Genomic DNA, 19302 nt, shown 5'->3' on the forward strand with positions numbered 1-19302 from the left:
AAGAAATTAAGTTGGGGAATGGGGAAGTGGAAGTGAATCTGTGAGAAGTTAGTGGGTGGAACTGGGAGGTAAAGATAATAAAAACCCATTATAGGTATGTGTGGGATTCTTCAAAAAAAAAAAGCCGTATTAGAAAATATAGAAGAAACATTCCCTTAAAATTTAAAATTCCTTCAAGTCAGCTGATGATCAGAATATTAGAAAGACCTCCAAGAATATACTAAAGAAATTTTTATACAAACACACACACAAATGCTCTAAGAACATGCACTGATGGGACTAGATTTTGTTTGACATAGTAAATATCAACACTAATTATCTTTTCCATATATAAATTATTTTTCTATGTAATTTTCTACACAGAACCAATTTAAAATGAATGGCATGACAAGAAATTATGAAAGAGTAAGAGGGCATATTAAATCTGCCTCAAGGTACTGATGATACAACAAAGGATCTTCGGCCACTTTTATTTTAAGGCACTCAATTAACCTAACCTAAAAAGATAATAACTTGCACAATTTTAAAAGAATCAAAAAGACAGAAGCTTTGGTAGTCATACCTAAAATTGATTTTTATGCAATAACTCAAGAATTAATTTAATAGTAGGGTTGAACAAAGTACTCTTGATGAAATACAGCTTCTGCATTTTAAGAGGAAATTAAACAGAATTACTTTAAATGTAGAGGTTGTAAGCAAAGAGAGATTTAGAGAATGTGAGGATAGCTCTACCTAGAAAATCAAGTTTCATTTGGATAAATTAACAGTTAGGAGAACTGATAGCACCGTCAAGAGTCATAAGTTTTCAATCAATGAGTTAATACCATTTTAGAGTTTCATGATTAGATTACATACAGACTTTTTCATGAATTTGAAATTATTACAGTTTTAATGATATACTTAGTACCTGCGAGTTGTGGCTTGGATGTGAAATGTCCCTGCAGCTCATATGTCTAAACACTGGATTCCCAGCTGTTTGTACTATTTGGGGAGGTTATGGATCCTTAAGAAGAATGGCTCGGGTGGCAGAGGTCTGTAACTGAAAGTTGACCTCGTGAGCAAGAGCACAAACTTGCTTCCATCATTTTCTGTTTCCTAGAATAGTCACTCTGTGAGGATTCTAGACAACACACTGACTAACAACAAGGCTTTCACCATTCCTTCCCCACAGTGATGCAAAGTATGTTTTGAAACCTTGCTCCCAACTCAATGGGTTCTCCCACACAGTTTAATTTGATACCTCACAATTATGATGACAGAAAGCAAGTAGCACACTATTACATAATAACCTTATTAACCACTGAGGACTGAGTCATTAGTAACATATGTATAATCTCCCAAAGCAGCTAATACTATAGCTAGAGAGATGAGGTAAGCATATTCATGTGAGCAAAATATGAAAAATATGCATACAATGAAGTAAAAATATCTAATGAAGCTACTCTCCCATATTCTATGACTCAACACAGCTTCTTTCAGTAAGCCATGTTAATTTCCTGGGTATTAACAACTAAGTAGGAGCTCATTTTACCGAAATGTGGGTGACATGTCAAAGGTGAATGTTTCCCATGCTGTCAGTGTCTGTCATGGTGATGGTACATGATAGAACAGGCAATATTTGAAAATCTAGGAAAATGACACACATGCAAATCCATAAGTACATACACAGAGTGTTTAGGAAACAATTTTGAAATTATATTTGAGTAAAATATATCACGATGCCAGGCTAGTGATATATATATGGATACTTTAGGGAAACCAGTTCTAAGTAGAAATAAAGGCAAGTATGTATATCCTGTGACTGGTACACCTCTGAAAAGTAAGGTAAGCTGTAAATCACAAGAGCATCTTACAACTCAGTAACCTAAAACTGAAATGATGAGATAAATGTTCAAGTCCTGTATGACAATGTCTTTAAGAGTCATTGGAGACTAGTGGACATGTCCAGTAATCTATTTCGGGGTCTCTTTGGCTGTTATGCTGAAAAAAAATTTCAGTACTTTAAAGGGAAATTAGGGAGATAAACTAGGAGATCATGCTATTGGAGTTTCTCGTTAGGAAATAATGGTTATTTGGATTAAGCTGTTGACAATGGAACAAGTGGTAAAGCATTGAATTCTAGCTGCACTTAGATGCAAAATGATTAGGCTCTTCGGGTAATATGGAAATTCCCAAACATTACCTGACAATACCGCATTTCATTGTTCCTCTCACTAGGATAGAGTACTTTCATTCCTTCAAATTTGACAATGATCCATCTTTTGACTTGTTTCTGCTACTAGAAAGCAAGTAATCTGAGCACAGACCTGACTCTAACAAGGGATACTCATGGACCAGCTTGTTCTGGGTTGAAAGACCACAAAGAAGAAAACTCACTTAACCCATCAAAAGTCATTCATAAAATAGACCCAGCTGCTGATCACCAGATACTTAAGAGAATGCAAACACAGTCAGATTAGTCAGTGAGTATGTAAATCATCTGGTCTCCAGGGGGTCCTGTCCTATCTCAAAGAATCAGTATGTTACATTAAAAAAAGTAGAACAGATACAGAAGGAAAGAGATTAAACAGGAAATGTAAAGAATGTACGTAGAGCCAGTAAACTCACAAAGGTACATAAAAGTAGAAATAAAGGCAAACATAGATCAGCATGTTACAATAAAAGAGAGAGAGAGAGAGAGAGAGAGAGAGAGAGAGAGAGAGAGAGAGAGAGAGAGAGAGAGAGAGAAAAACTAGAGTCATCATTACTAGCATTGTGAATGTACAAAGGGAACAAAATAGAAAAGAAAAAATACAAAGGGGCAAAAGGGAGGAAAGCAAAGAAGGAAGAAGAGAAATCACTACACATTCTAGCTAGAAATTTAAAATTAATACTATATATGAATCAGTAAATGTTGACATATATTAGTCTCTGAGAATAAACATCAGAAGAACTGGATGTCTGAGCCACAGAAGAAGTCTGTAGGAGTTCCTTGGAAAGGGGATCAGCTTCAGTGGCAGCAGACAGATTCCGCATCTATTTATAACTTTACCAGAAAGAGTTTAGAACATTTGCTGAAAGATTTACTTATAATGTCTCCAGAAAACTCCGAGCTTGATGCATAGTGATAAGTTCCTTTTCCTTAATTAACACCATTGTTATCAACATCTTTAAAGTAATTTTAAACACTATATATAATCAAGAATTTTAAGGTAAATTCTGATTAGATATGATAAATACTACTCACTTTGTAAAACAAATGCAAGAAAATCAAAGAGCAGATTGCTGCTAAACTGGAGTTTATTTGCAAATTTGATGCAAGTTCCTGACAAGACGTATACCATTTATTTTTTTAAAGTTGTCATGGTTAGTCATTATAGAAGTCTGCATTATTTTGAGCTGAAGACATTGATGGAGAAGTTGAGGCAAACTGGTGAAGTACCGTCTAAATTTAGTAGGATGATTATTTTTCTTCTGCTAGTGAGTACACCAGAAAAAGGAGATAATTTTTCTTTTGATTTTAAGGTAGTGTATTGGCATATAGTGTTGATTTATTTTCAGGAGGAGCATAAATAATGGTAGATTAGAGATAATGGCAGCACCTTATAATAAAAACAGAAAATAAGGCTCACTGAAAAGTACCTTATATTACATGTGCGATGTCCCGGTTTTAAGGTACAAAGCGCTAACACTTTTAGTCCTCTACAGACATAAGGAAAAAGAAATAAATCACACAGAAACATGTCTCGTTTCCTTCTGAAGGGAATTTATGTCAGCATCATTTTAGGATATAACATTAATTCAGTTTGTTTTTTCAATTACCATATGCATCATTTGTCCATATATGTTTGATAAGAAAAGAACAACAACAACAAAAAATATCCTTCACCATTAATTTTCAGGCAATTACAATTTTTAAATACTTAAAAATTTACTCTTTTAAAGTACACTTTCTGAAACGTGATTGTTCCCTTTTCAATTGTGTTAACAAATCAAGTACTCACGCACACCTGTAAATACAGGTAGGTTATTCTGAATGCAATTTTGATGGAAAAAAATCAAACTAAAGACACATAACTCAGAGTATATTTCTCTTCAAATGCTACTACAATTTTAGTGGAGAGAAACATAAACATTAGCTATCAAATATAATTAAGTGGAGAAAATTCATAGTTGGAATAATACTATGTTTGTATTTAACTGTTTCTAAAAGTCTAAAATGAAGGCATTGTTTAACTGACAATTTAATCATCACTTTACAGTATGGGTCATATGTACAGACATACCTGATTTCAAGATTCAAAAAACTTTTCTTTCTCATCTTAGTAATGAAGCAAAAACAATTTTTAAAAAATATCTCACACTGGAAACATATTTTGTTTAATAGAAATAACTTCATATCTATAGAATAAAGCGTCTATGAATGACTTCTTTCTTCTTGAGTCAGGTTCTAACTATGCAGACCAAGTTTCTCTTGAAATATTAAAGATTTTCTTGCCACTAACTCCAACATGATGGTATTAAAGACACATATCATCATATCTGACTTTGAAGTAAGATTCTGGTTGTGACAAAAAATGTTGATATTTTAAGATCAAACTTCAAACCAGAGAAGCTACTTATACTGTATTCTAACAATATTTCAAAAGAACTGACAATTATTTACACAATCTATGATATCAAAGTAATTGAAAATGTTCCAATAGCCAAGTAATATTATGATATAGATTTTATGACATATATTTTGTTTAACAAATCATTCAACACAGAGGTCATCAGCAGCAAAGATCTCTCCAAACAAGGAATAACAATTTAAAGAGAAAACAACAAAAACAGTTAAAATTGTTTATCATTGTGCCCCTGCCACCCTCAACTTAGGGAACAAAAACAAAGCCACTTTGCACCTTTGCTAGCAAAAGAATTGCCTTGCTGATTATTTCCTCTTTTACTAAATGAAGCTGAATATCACGACTACACAAGTTCTGTGAAAATTCTACTATAGAACGATATCTGTGATAAAGGAGAGAGAAAGTATATGGAGTTAACAAATTGGCCAGTCCTGTCCCTAAAGTATAAAAGGCTTGATACAATTGCTATGCAGAATTTTTATTTTCATATTTTGATTTATTTTACAAGTATTATTTTTGTTTGCATGTATCTGTGCACCATGTGCATGTCTGTTAGCTTTCAGAGGTCAGAAAAAGTCATTGAATCCCTAGGAACTGGAATTACAGATAGTTGTGAGACACAGTATGCGTGCTATGAACGAAAACTGGGTCTTCTGCAAGAACATACTCAACTGCTTGTTTATTTCTCCAGCCTCTCTATGCATAATTATATTAGGTTTTATTTTTCAACTATTTCACAAGAAATGAAAATCCTCTATTTGAAGATGTCTTTGACTATTATTTTTTCATAGTGTTCAGGAGATTATACACGACAGTATGCCCAACAGAGTACAATGAAAGCAGAAAGTACTTAATAACGAGTTGCTATTTGAATACATAATAATCAACTTAGAAGAAACACAAAATTAAAGTTTTTAAATATTGTTGGCAAAAATGTTTTTTGTATTCTAAGTAAACTGTATTTATAATCTCATGAAGGAATCCTGTGTGTGCTTGGTACAAACCTGATTTTATGTGTATAAGCGTATTGTTATACCACATCTTTACAGGACACTAAAAAGATTTTCGTGATACCAGACCACTCAGAGTGCTCTAAATACCATGTTCTTGTGGACTACTAACAAAAGACAAATGATATATCACAGTGAATTTAGACACAAATATAAATGTATCAATCACAAATATGAAATATGCATCTTTGTGCAAATAAGTTCATAAGATGCATGCCAATGAGATGAATGACTGAACATACCAATAACCTGGAACCTGTGACTCCCAACTGAGTTAGACTTCGATGGCTTTAGAGGAAACACTTAATAGAACACATTTGTGTGGAATGACAGTAAGTTTGCAGCCAGAATTGGCATATAAAAGCAGACTTAGAGCTGGTACCCAGATGATCGTCAGGCAGATGACACTCCTCAGATGAGTCACGAAAGGGAATACAGTATAATTGGTCTGTGTCTGTCTGTGTGTGTCTGCCTGTGCTCTGTGATTATGCCTGGAGATGGCACACTTTTATTCCTTTTCTTTTATGAATGGAATCAGAAATTCTGGTTATGGAGTTTGTGAAAATTCACTTTAGCAAGAAAGACATGCATGGATCTATAGAGAAAGCTGAAAAACACAAGATCTCCTAAGTAAATTGGGAGAGTGAGGATCACGAGAGATGGAAGGAAGGGAGGGAAGTGAAGAAAAAATGAACAGCTCATTAAAAACAATAAAAAAGAAAAGGTACTTTAGCAACAAATCATGAGTAATAGTTAAAACCAATAATGTCAGAAAACACTGGGAAGTGAAGTGTAAATACTGAATATGTGAAAAATACCCTGTTTTAACAAGTTCGCTTGCCCACTAATGATATCAGGGGATGGTAGAACTTTTAAAAATGGAGGTCTGTTAGCAGATCCTTGGGTAATTGGGGCCATGAGTACGAACCGTCTTGTGGGCCCATGCATCTTCCACAGCCTCTCTGCTCCCAAGATAATGAGATTAGTTTTCTCTATTCCTCACATGGGATGCCAACAGAGGCCTCACTTCTGTTCATCCACTCATGAGTTGAGACTTTTTACACAGAGAGGAAAACTTATCTTTTTCACACATAAGCTAATTTTCTTGGCTATTTTATTGGAGCAGTAGAAAACTGAGTGAGAGGCTCTAGAATATTCCATCAACCACTGTTACAAACGCTTCTGTAGAGCTATACTCAATTATTTTGTCAATATTATAATGTTAAAAAAGAAAATGACGAAAGTAGTTATACCTTATGCCTGACTTTTGTAAAACTAAGCATGCAGGAGACATGGGAAATGGGTGGGAGAATAAAAGAGCTGGAAGACAGGAAGAAAGATTATGGAATGCTTTTGTCTGGATCAGACAAATATTCGAATCGTAAACTCAGAGCTTCTTTACATACCTTGTCTGGGTTTATACAAGAATCAAGAATGTTTTCAACAACACTAGGGCATTTTGGGGGGCATGGCTCAGGGCCTCCACTCCTCAAGCTGAACTATTTCCTTGGATGGATTCAGGAAAAATAAGAGGTCATTGGTTTTAGTACTGTAAGCCCTAGTGACCACACCATGTTCCAGTTGATTGTTTCAATCCAATCCTCAGACATATGGCCTTGACTAAGTTAAATGAACCACAAAATAGAAAGAAGAAATAAAATAGTGTGGAAAAGGCTGGGGTTGGTAAGGATAGGAAGGAGATAAGGGAGCGTGTAAAGAGGAAAGAAAATGTAACACTATGTACATGTATAGAATTGACAAAATACAACTGCATAATTAAAATATAAAGTGGATATATGACAGTTGTAAGTGCAACTGATGGTAAATAAACAACAGATATAGCTATAGAATATTTTGGCCATAGTAAAATGATTAGAATGCAAATTCAGAGCACTTAAAATTGATTGCATCATTCTTGCTAAAGGTAATATTTATATGATTCATTGAACATAGAGAAGTAGATCTAGTCCATAACTAGATCCTTTATCCCTGCCAAGTGTTGTTCATGGAACATAGAACTTATTCTGTACACTACGAGAGGAGAAACCAAATTACAAGTTGTATGATCTATAATGGTGACATGTCTGATTGACATGTTGTGATAATGGAGCTAATGTTGAAGGAGTAACCAACCACTATCTGGTTAGATTTAAGACCTAATTCATGATATGTAACTCATGCCAGATGCTGGCTAGCTAAAAGCCTAAGACTGGATAGTCTATAGGCCTATATGAAAATCAAGTGCTATTGTTATTTTAAAGGAACAGAGCAATGAAATGACTCCTAATGAAATCCTGCTGTACCCATAGCTAACTGTCTCTCTCAGATGTCATCTGAGATTTTATGTTTTGCAGTTCATGAAAACTAATGCTCAGGTTCACAACTGAAAATTTTTCATGGAATGAGAAACCTTGAAACACTTAGTCCTGAATGGGATGTCTTCAGCCTTCACCTCCCCACAGCCTCAGGGAGCTATGAGAAAGAGAAGGCAAATGCAAATACAGGAACTGTTCTGAGTCATGAAGGGATGCTCACTACAGACTTTTAAAAGGAATTTGAATAGAGAAAAGTGAGCAACTAGTTATACTACAGAGTACTGAATAGTTTTGTGTGCCAACGTGACAAAAGCTAGAGTCATCATAGAAGAAGAAAACTCAGCTGAGGAATCACTCTTTGAAATCAACATGTAAGGTATATTCTCATTTACTGATTAATGGGGAAGGACTCAGCCCATAGAGGTGGTGCTATCCCTTGACTGCTGGTCCTGAGTTCTATAAGGTAGATTGAACAAGTAATTGGAAGCAAGCCAGTAAGCATCACTGTGTCACCGCCTCTGCACAATTTTCTGTCCTGGGATTCCACCTGTTTGAATTCCTGTCTTGACTTCCTTTAGTGATGAACAATAATGATGAAGTGTAAGCCATATAAACCTTTTCCTCCCCAAGTTGCTGTTTGATCATGGTATTTTGCCTCAGCAATAGAAACCCTTACTAAGACATCCAGTGTAGCAAGGGTCTTCTAGTTAGAAGATGACTCTCTGATAACTGTAGGGGCATATAATCTCTATATACGTTCTACTTCACATAAAACACTTCATGAAATTAATATTTTATTCATTAAAATCATACCACATTTGTTATGATGATATGTTAGATATAAAAACTATGTAAAGGGCCGAGTGTGTTTAAATGATATATGGCTATGAAAGGAAGTTTAAGTTAGCTTATTAGCTTGAGATAATCAAGGTGTGTTAATAGAGTCATCAAGTATCTCATGTTTCACAAGTGAGGGGGCTAATATCAACAATAGAATCTAAGTATTTCCCATCGAATTCCTGGTTTACAGGAGCAGTTAAATCTATTTGCTTGTCCTTTAAATAAATGAGACAAATGTATGTTGAGACTTGTGAAATCCTGAGTATTGGAATGATTAGATGATTGGAATGATCTAAGTGACTGGAAATTTACTTCAACTACTAAAAGCTTTATTGCTAGGCTTTTCTGATATATTTGTCTACTGAAGTCTTCCCGCGCCCATCTGTATTTGTTTCATACCAAATGCACACCCTTGTTAGGTGGGTAACTACTAATAGAAAGCAATTCTCTTTGGCCCAAATATCATCCCATGTGTTCAACATTCCATCTGACTCCTGGGAACCAATTATCTAGTTAGTAGCAGGGACAAAATATTGCTAGAATATAACTTTCCCATGAATCTATAATTAAATTTGAAAAGTCATGGAGAAATAAGTATGAGATTAAGTTTTATGTATCCTTGATAAAGAAGCATGTAAACTTTGTATTCAGCATGCTATCAATATGGGAATGCAGATTATGCACTACTCCTTGGAGCTGGCACAAATATTTAATCTTTATCAAGTAATTTAATAAATATAAAATGAAATGTGGTCCACTGCGGATTTCTTAATTTACCAATGAAAATAAATCTGATGACTCACAAATAGTAATCTTAAAATGCAATTTGGTTAAAACCCTCTACAATTGCACTAACTGCATCTCCTGAAAGGTCAATAAGATATTTTCTTCATAACATCAAAGAAAAAATAAAAGGTCAGTATAATTTTTGAAACTTTAATAATTTCTGATATCTGTATTTTATGACACATAATTTGAGTTGTGCTGAAATAACTTCCTGATTACTCTAAGGCTCAAGAGAGAAGAGGCAAATGGGATCCATGTCATCTTATCAGGCGGAAGGAAACTATGAATCTCATAATAATCAGAGGAAGCTGAGCTGCAAAATATGCAGATAGCTTGCCTGCCTGGACTAGAATAACAGGTCTTATGATCTGTACCAGCAAGAATTTCAAAATCTGTGGAATACACATTCAGTGATCAACTGATTCATGATGTCTCAATACTTTTCATACTTGGCTAAGCTATTGTACCACACAATCCTTTAGCTGACTAGAAGAGCATTTTAACTTGAAGGAGGACTTTGCAATATAATCCTTTATTGTACATCATTAATACTTCTAGATTCAATTACACATATTTAGTTATTTCTAGGTATTCTAGAGAAAGAGAGAGTTGAGGAATTATTGAATACTAAATTATAGATTAACCTCAATTCCTGTAGTTTCAAGATGTCCATAATTAATTGCCTAAAGTAGATCCAGAAAATGAAGCTCCCACACTAGAGAGAACCTTAGATACATTGCTGACTGAACAGTTTAAGGGCTTGAGAATCACATATGAAATAAGAGATCCTTTACTGAAAGTTTTCACCTATTGAAAGTAAATTTCTGTACTTTTGAATATTAACTAGAGTGATAGCTATATTTTTTGTTAATTTGACTATATCTTGAATAAACTAAGACACAAAAGTAGGGCACACCTGTGAGGGATATTTCCCCTAATTTGAAGTTAGAACATTGGCTTCTGATATGTATCTTTCGGGTGGGAAGACACACTTTCAATACACATCTATTGAGGTGGGCAGACCTGCTTCTAAACTGGGCCATGACATTTGCTGGAAGCCTATATAAGGACCTGGAGTAAAGGAAGGTTGTGCTCATTGCCAACTTGTTAGCAAGTCTATTCCTTCAGTAGCATTAGAGCCTACACCTTCCAGATTCCAGCGTATGCTGAAGACAAGGTGAGACATCCAGCCTCTGGACCGAACAACTACTTGATACTTGTTCCATTCATAGACAACCATTGTTGGATTAGCTGGACTACAGCCTGTAAGTCATTCTAATAATTCTCTTTCTATTTAGAGAGATTCATTCCTTAACTTTCATTACTATAGAGAATCCCAACTAAGAAATTAGGTAATAATTTTGATATGTTATTTAGAAATAACTGATCATTTAGTATTAAAAATATATGTGCATGTATTAGAATTTTAAAATCCTAGTTTAAATATGGCCATTGAACCGTTATTTAAACAAAATAATTAAATATATTCACAAGGCTATAGAATGTGTACAATATTTTGTGAGCAGAAACACTTTCAAATTAAATTATATCAGTAGAATATTTTTTAAAGGATGTACTGTTAAATGCATATTGAATTATATGTGTTCTAGATTTTATGTAAAAGGATAAAACTGAAAAATGTTAATGTCATAAGTAAATCTAAATAATTACTTGAGAAATATTGTTACATGGAAACCTCTCAATTTTGTTGTTTTTCTATGTGCTTGCACACAGTTATAACTGAATGCATATTCAGCCTCTCATTCCCTTTCTAGTTTCAAAGAGAGCTCATTATGTCTTAATCCATTCAGATTTTACTCTTCTACCATTCTTTTTTCCCCATGACCGAATCTTACTTCCTTTGTCTTACATCACATTTCCCTTGCTTTTCTCCTTCTCGTTTCCATGAGTTACGTTTCTTGGCCAAGAAAATCTCAATGAAAGTAATTAGAATTATTTCTTGTTACTCTACAAATACATTTTACATAATGTTTAATATAAATCTATTATTTACTTTTTTCAACTTTATAGTTAATTAAAACAAATATAAACAAGTATCACTAATATTTAACTTCTCAGAATATCAGTTTTTGGAAAATGTTTTAATTTTTGTATAAATTTCCATAGAGTAATCATTTTTATGTTTTTATAGACATATTTGGGTAATCAGTTTTCATTCCTAGCTTAATGCAAAATTTCATATTGAATAAACATTCTTCTTTCATTTTTTTTTTTTTTTTTTGGTTTTTCAAGACAGGGTTTCTCTGTGGCTTTGGAGCCTGTCCTGGAACTAGCTCTGTAGACCAGGCTGGTCTCGAACTCACAGAGATCCGCCTGTCTCTGCCTCCCGAGTGCTGGGATTAAAGGCGTGCACCACCATCGCCCGGCTTCATCTATGTTTTAGTAGCACTCAAAACATATTGATTAGTAAATACCAGAACATCTGTTGAGGCTAGTACAATTTGTAATCTTTTAATCACAAAATAAACATTATAGAAATCAATCCTTTGAGAACTTAAAATTTTAAGTTAAAATTTGTTAAAAAGTATTTTTGTATAAATTAAACTGAATACTTAAAAATGCAATCATAAAATCTAAATACAAAGCCCACTTCCTGTGACACTGAAACTTAATGATGCTTTAGCCATAGTAGCACTAAATAGAATTCTTTTGAAAAGTTTCTTTAATTCACATTTTAGGTGGAAATGAAATTTATTTAATGCAAATTAGTGACACGCAGTAAAACAGTGTTTTAAACTTAAGGAATAAGTTTACAGTGATTTTATTGTGGGTACTGTGACATCTAGACATAAATGACATAAATATCTCCTTTAATGACAAAAAGTACTAACTACAGGATTGATATTAAATGGCTACTGGGTATTAATAACTTCCTTGCCATTTTACATATTGAAGGTTGAATTCACAAACATAGTACTTAGAAGATGCCAGTAAGTCAGAAAACTACAAAATATTGTTGGCTGTTGGTAATGTCCGTAAAATGAAAAAGTTACTCTCTCATATAGCTTATCACTAAGGAGTATCTTATAAAGATGCTAAGATAATGAAAACCACTAAATTTTCTCCCAAGGAAGAACATCTCAGTGAGTTCTTATTATTTACAAAATGATATTGTGTAGCTCATCTTAGAATCAAATATTGTTGAGAGTTAAAGATTTTACCTCAGAAGCCTGAGGCTATAGCATTATAGTCTGCATTTATCCAAATACAGATGACAGTTCACATTACTGAACACTTGTGATGGTTAATATGACTGCAGTCATGTGCAAGCCAAGGGGCAGATTTCAATGCTTTCTTATACTGAGAGATTTATGATCACCCAGTGAGTTGAAGTCTCAGCACAGAACGCCAAGCTGGTTAGTGTAAAGGAGAACACACACTGAAGAACAAAAGAATCTTCAGCTGAAACAGGCCTGTGTATCTGCCTCTCCAACATTGACATTTTTATAATTCCAAGATTGCAACTTGAAAATAAATGTGTTTTGAGTTTTTACAGCACCTAACAATTGTTCTATTTCATAAGTGGATGTGGCAAAAAAATGATGCATATTTGAATAAAATTGAAAAAATAAAAAAACGACCATTATAGCTTGTAAAGAAAATGTTGCTATTCTGTAAAGCAAGAAACAAAACCACAAATAAAGCACACTATGCAAACTAATTTTAAAAAGAACTCTTGACATTAACAAAGCAACAAAATGTAGATTTGAAACATAAAACATACTATATATATCATATAAATGACATGTAATAGGTATTAAAGGAATTACTCCAGAAATGTATGTTTAATGAAATAATTCATTAAAACATACCTCTCTTGTCTTTTGTCAATGGATGTTTGCACTAAGAAAACATTCTCTTTAAGGTAAACTATACTTTGAGCTATAGTTTCTTTTAAGTCTTGACCTTCTGCATGCTGAGGACATTCTCTCATAAGACTTCGTCTATTAAGTCCTGGCTAGGGATGAAATTGGCAGAACGAATTGTAAAATATATAGTTGGGTTGGACGTGACACTTACCTGCTTGATTCGTGGTTACATTTACAGACACATACTGCTGGGTCTCTGGGCTCAAGTCGGAAACTCCATTCACTGCCCCAATTTCAAAGGTATAGTTTGTGTGAGCAAGTAGGTCCACCATCATGACAGAGGTATTTTTCAGGCCGATTTGCTGGGGGAGGTACCTGACATGATCTCCACACTCCTCACACACCCCTGCATGGGAGTTGCACTTCTTGCATGCAATATAATATGATACATCTTTCCGTCCACCAGTGTCAGCAGGCGGAATCCACTCCAGAAAGACACTAGTTTCATTAACATTTGAGATGGCATTCCGAGGAGCTGAGGGGGGTCCTGGTTTGCAAAGTAAAGTGAGAAAACATATTTAAGATGATATTCATTAGTTTCCTTTATCATACTAATTCCTGGCCCGGAGAAAACTAAATTTATAATTAATATTTATGTCATATTTTATAATAATTTTTAAAAATTAAAATTTTAGGAAAATGGTGGTGTTTATCCAACATAAAAATCAGCATTTCCTTTTCATCTGGTATAAACTTATTTAATAGAATCAGATGTTTTTATTAAACTAGATGTTCATAATTATGGAATAAATCTATTTATTTACAGAAATGTTACATAAATGTTTATGCTTAAAAACATAGTAACTATGTTTGCTTAAAAGCTTTCTAAACTGCACCAAAAACATCCAAGTCTTTGTACATTGAATAACATGCTTTCTCATTGAAAGTAACTATGAAGTCTCTGTTAAACAACAGCATTGGTAAAAGGAGAACTTTTCTAGATGACTCTTGACATTAGATTCTACAGAAAAGTAATTGGATGCATAGAAAATGAACAGAACATGAAGCTCTCCTGAGAGAACATGGCTCAGGGATAAAAGCAGAAGGTCAAGACCACTGTTTAGAAACTAGGTTCTTTCACTTACAGCAATTCAACTTCAGAATTTTAACAGAGGTTGAAAATTCTAGTAAAGATGATGCAATGTGAGTAGAAAAGGTTTGGGGATATGGGATATTTTCAATCTTGTCATTTACTACAATAAGAAAAAAAATCACGCTATTAAAATACTCTAAGAGATACATCATTTTGGACTAATACTGTGACAGCTTTTCTAATTTCATGTAGTTTTTATCACACATTTAATTTTGACACATAGACAGATTTGATTGCTTAAAAGCTTTCTCGTCTAAATGATAACAACAGTCAATATCATTTTATCTGTTTCAGAACCTAATTATTCATGTACAAAGAGGAAACAATGAACTTCTATAAGTTAAAATTTTAAATGTTTAAGTATTTAAACTTTAGTCAGCTTTAAATGTTATGTGATCACGTGTTCTCAAACAAGCTTGCCCTTATGATTGTTTGAGACTTAGTCTTTGTGTAAGTTTCAAAGTGAGTAACTCTGCCAGACAAAGATCTCATCAGTACATCTCCCTAATAGTAGTGAAATGGAGTCTTCTTTTATTTGAATAAATTACAAATATGAATTAATATTGCTAAGTTAGCCTAATATGTGTGTGTTCCAAATAAATGTTAGTCTCAATTTTTATTTCAACCTTATATAACTCCACCATCTTTGATGAATATATTTAAAGGTTATTTAAGAAGACAACTGGGGTTTAGGACAGTTTTACAACTACATTTAAATAGAACAACTCTGTATCTAAGGTCTTAGCTTGCTTCCCTCAAGCATTCTCAAAATGCCCATCACAGAACCTTAGGAAATATTATATGCATTTATTCTTCCATATTACTATTTCAACAGCCACTTTTTAATGCACAAATATATTTAGAGATATGAATAAAAGTATTATTATTTATTACAGACTTTGAATTATTTAATAGAAAAATCTAGAGATAGTACAATTTCAGGTAAAAAATGGGCTTAGCATTTAAGAAAGAAGATGAAACAGACTTGAGGCATGTTAAATTCCAATTTATTGCTACCAACTGAATTCTACTTGCATTTGTTTCTTTGTTCTAAATCAACAAAAGTATGCCTGGCTGGCTTCTTTTACTTAAGACTCTGGTAATAGCACATCCACAGCTGTAGGTCATACATTACCAAGAAAACAAAGTTCAAGTGATACTAAGTAGTAATAGTAAAATTAAAGGATTCAACTTAGGTTGCATCTAAAACATGCCACAGTCTTAACAGTCGTTAAGATGTGTGGACCATGGGATAGCTGAGAGAAAGATTCCTGGCTTAAGTATATTCATCAGATTTTTGGCTTTTTTCTGCTTGGTTTTGTTTGAGAGATTCCTAAAACTCTGTTCTCAGAATTTATATCTTAAAAGGAATTTCAATCATAAAGACAAGTACAAAATGTCAACGGCAGAACAAAGCTGAAGATCTTCTGAAACTCAGGCCAGCCATAATGGGATCATGAGCGGCTGTGGTACTCTGAATGAAACTGAAAACAGACACACACACTCAAAGTGATACTAGTAAAAACAACTATCAATTACTCCTTTGAACACAATAGTAGAAATCCACAGAGCTGAAGATGTAGAAAATGTGAAATCTGTGTACGTTAATTCCAAAGGAGAGTTAAGAAATTTTTACCACCGAATCAAAGCCTTCCCTTTGAGTCCAAAAATAAAAAAATAAACAGAATGTACATTCATATTTATGTTACAAATGTAAACTATGGCTGGATCAGTTAAATCAGTCTACAAATACACACCTTTGTGAAATGTATGGAATGATCTGACACCATATTTTTAGTGTGTCCTTCTGATACACCCATTAGCTGTTTGATACAACTGACATCTTACATATTAAACACTGCTTGAATTCCACTGTAACAAAATATTTTATCATTCCAGTAAACTATCACAACAAAAGTGTGTCTACTACTCTAACTTATTGAGAAGGTATTTCGTAGCTAATCATTTGGTCAACAAAATCATTACCCTTGGTTTACAAAGAGTGATTTTTCAGTTATATATAAAACTCTGAAATTTGTTTAAAATCAACTTGTGATTATTTATGTAATGTCATCAATACTATTTTCTGTCAATAGATCAATGAAAAATGTATAGTCTCATGAACATTATTTAGTGTACATACAGTTAACTGGCAACTAACAAAGTGAAGGCAGGCTACGAGTGGTACACATTGTAAAGAAAGATATATTTACTTTTCTTCTTTATACTTACTTTTTCTCACTTATTATATACACTTTGCTAGTAAAAAATATCTACAAGTATAGTCACCAAGCAAGCAAATGATGGGGAACTTTGTTAGCCAACCATCTTTAAGTGTATAAATAGTCACATTAGGTTTCCACAAATATATTAAAATTAAAAATATATATATAATTTGGTAGATGTGTATTTATGTTCTAGAAATATTGATAATAGTGCTTAATATATAATCTACACTGATTATTTGATCACATGTAAAGCTTTTATAATGGTCAATAACTTTAACTAAAAAGACACATTGTAGTTGCATGAAAATCTAGATTGAAACTTGGGCTTTATATAGTGTTCTCATCTGATTTGCCACCTTGATAGTCATGTTCTCGGACTGTGTCTTTATATTTTGAAAATGGCCTCTGTCTGGCTAGCCCCACAGCTTAGTCATGTAAGCTAGAACTTGTTTAAGCTGTGATTTGTTGTGTAATTATAAGTTCAGAAAACTGTCTTCAAAGGAATTATATAACAAATCTGATGTGAAAAGATAAAAGGATTTGCTGAAGTCAAGTATACTAAATTAAACCACAAAATAAAAGGAATTGTTTATTAGTGCCTCGGATGTTGAATTTGAAGTGAGGGAAAAGGATACTTCTGACAGCTTATCATAAGAGGACATTTATTTTTCAATGCTTACCCAAGGAATTAATTTAAAATGTGGAAAAGGATCTGCACCGTGAATGGGTAACATGCCTGCTTTAGAGGGGCCTGTTCACAAAACAGAACAGGCTCCATTATGCTTTTTCTACAAACTGGTGAAAGGGAACATCACCAAATAGCCACGGGGTTCCTTACTTGTGCATGCCATTGTGGGCGGATCAGATTCCCTCCTGAAATAATCCTTTTCACAGACACAAGAGGTGGAAGCTTCCTCATGGGTGTAACTGTGAGGTGGACATTTGCTGCAGCTCTGGCTGTGAGGAGAAGCTTTGAAGAACCCAGGTCTGCACACTGTCAAGAGAAACGAGAGACTAAGCTTTTTCCTGGGAACAGAAGTAGTGCTTGCTTGTGACTAAGGTATTATTTTGACGAGCATATACACAAGCTACAGAGAAGGCAGTCTTTGGGCCACTTTCAAGAATTTTCCAGACGCTCCCTGGTCACACATAGCTTAGCATCCAGATAATCAAATGTTCAAATTAACACGCATGGAATGTACATAATTTAATATTCCTATGCTACTGGAGGTTGAAAGACATTATTGTTTTATAAAAGACACATACTTGTACGTGTTTACAACAGATGCAGTCCAATAGGTAGAGTTGTGACTCTTTATTAGGGAAATCATATTAAAGAAATACAACTTTCATATATAATTCTAGACTAGTACAGCATATAACAGTTCCCAACTTTTATTATTAAATTTATAAATTAAGGGCTATGGAACTGGCACAGCAGTAAAGTACTTGTCATACAGGTATGAGGACTGTAGTCAGGGTTTCTACAAAACACTGATGTGCTGGGTGGGCTTGGTGCCATGCTGGTAATCCTAGCGACTTTGAGGGGATATGGGCAAAACTCAGAGCATACTTGGTAGCTAAACTAGCCAAAAATGTGAGCTCTGAATTCAGCAAGGAGTGTGTCTTCAACATACAAGATAGAATGTAAATAAGGTAGATAGTGTAGTTCAAACTTGGGCCTCCATATTCGAACACAAACACAAGAATGAGTCCATACATATGCAAACACACAAACGCACACATATGCACGCCCCACATACAAATACACAACATGTTTGAAAACTTGATTAATGAGTATATACTAAAAGTTTCCCAAGTTTTATTATAATGCATGATTATCTGGAATATTTTCCATACAATATAGAGGCTTCAAGAGTATCATATTTTTGGCATTTTAATACATTTTAAAGATGTGTTTTGAGTCACTTATTAACTCAGGATTTAGGTATCTAATACAATAAATACTATCACACTACAAAATTTGTAATAATTATAAAAATGGAAAGCAAATCTTTTTACTCAGTTTTATGTGCAGAGAAATTTTCTCAGTGTTTCATCATGACAGGTGTCAGTAAGTGCAAGGGATACTTAAATAAATTGGTGATACAGCCTGAATATTGCTACTACATTGCATAGAATCAAATAGAAATCATTTTCTAGTATTTGTTTTAACTTCTTAGGTCATGTAAGCTTGTTTTCCTGAAGTGGATCTTTTACTCTGTGAATTCAATCAGAGTTCATATACTTCCCTCCTCAATGGCTTATAAACTCCAATACCAATATTCCTCAGACTTTGGTCAATATTAAACAACTACACTGAGGCTTTGAATAACTGGCTTATTTTACTTGTAGCTAATATATTTTATTTTATGTTTTCCCTTTTCAAGATTCTCTACATAGGCTGAAGAATGTTTATTAAACTATCAATGCAATTTTGTTGAAGCTCATAGAGGCATTTATATTTCAATGGGATAGACATAATGAGCTCTGGGTAATTTTCATCTGCTATGAGTGACCTCAGGTTTTAGTA

At 33.7% G+C, this 19302-nt stretch overlaps 1 protein-coding gene across 10 annotated transcripts in view; it reads right to left on the reverse strand.

Annotated features, from left to right (window-relative positions):
* Epha5 (EPH receptor A5) overlaps window positions 1-19302 on the reverse strand; it is a 285266-nt gene that overhangs the window by 116317 nt on the left and 149647 nt on the right. For 4 of the 10 annotated variants that reach the window (XM_057771261.1, XM_057771258.1, XM_057771260.1 and 1 more), the window contains exons 4-5: window positions 17608-17763; window positions 13600-13935 (exon numbers count right to left, since the gene is read on the reverse strand). The exons of 3 other annotated variants lie outside the window; for them this stretch is intronic. In XM_057771261.1, the coding sequence (XP_057627244.1) occupies window positions 13600-13935; window positions 17608-17763 (492 nt within the window). The remainder of the gene's footprint in view (window positions 1-13599; window positions 13936-17607; window positions 17764-19302) is intronic. 3 more of the 10 variants (XM_057771263.1, XM_057771262.1, XM_057771264.1) reach the window with 1 other exon arrangement.

Source organism: Chionomys nivalis, chromosome 6 (genome assembly GCF_950005125.1).
Source record: "Chionomys nivalis chromosome 6, mChiNiv1.1, whole genome shotgun sequence".
In the NCBI taxonomy this organism is placed as follows: domain Eukaryota; kingdom Metazoa; phylum Chordata; class Mammalia; order Rodentia; family Cricetidae; genus Chionomys; species Chionomys nivalis.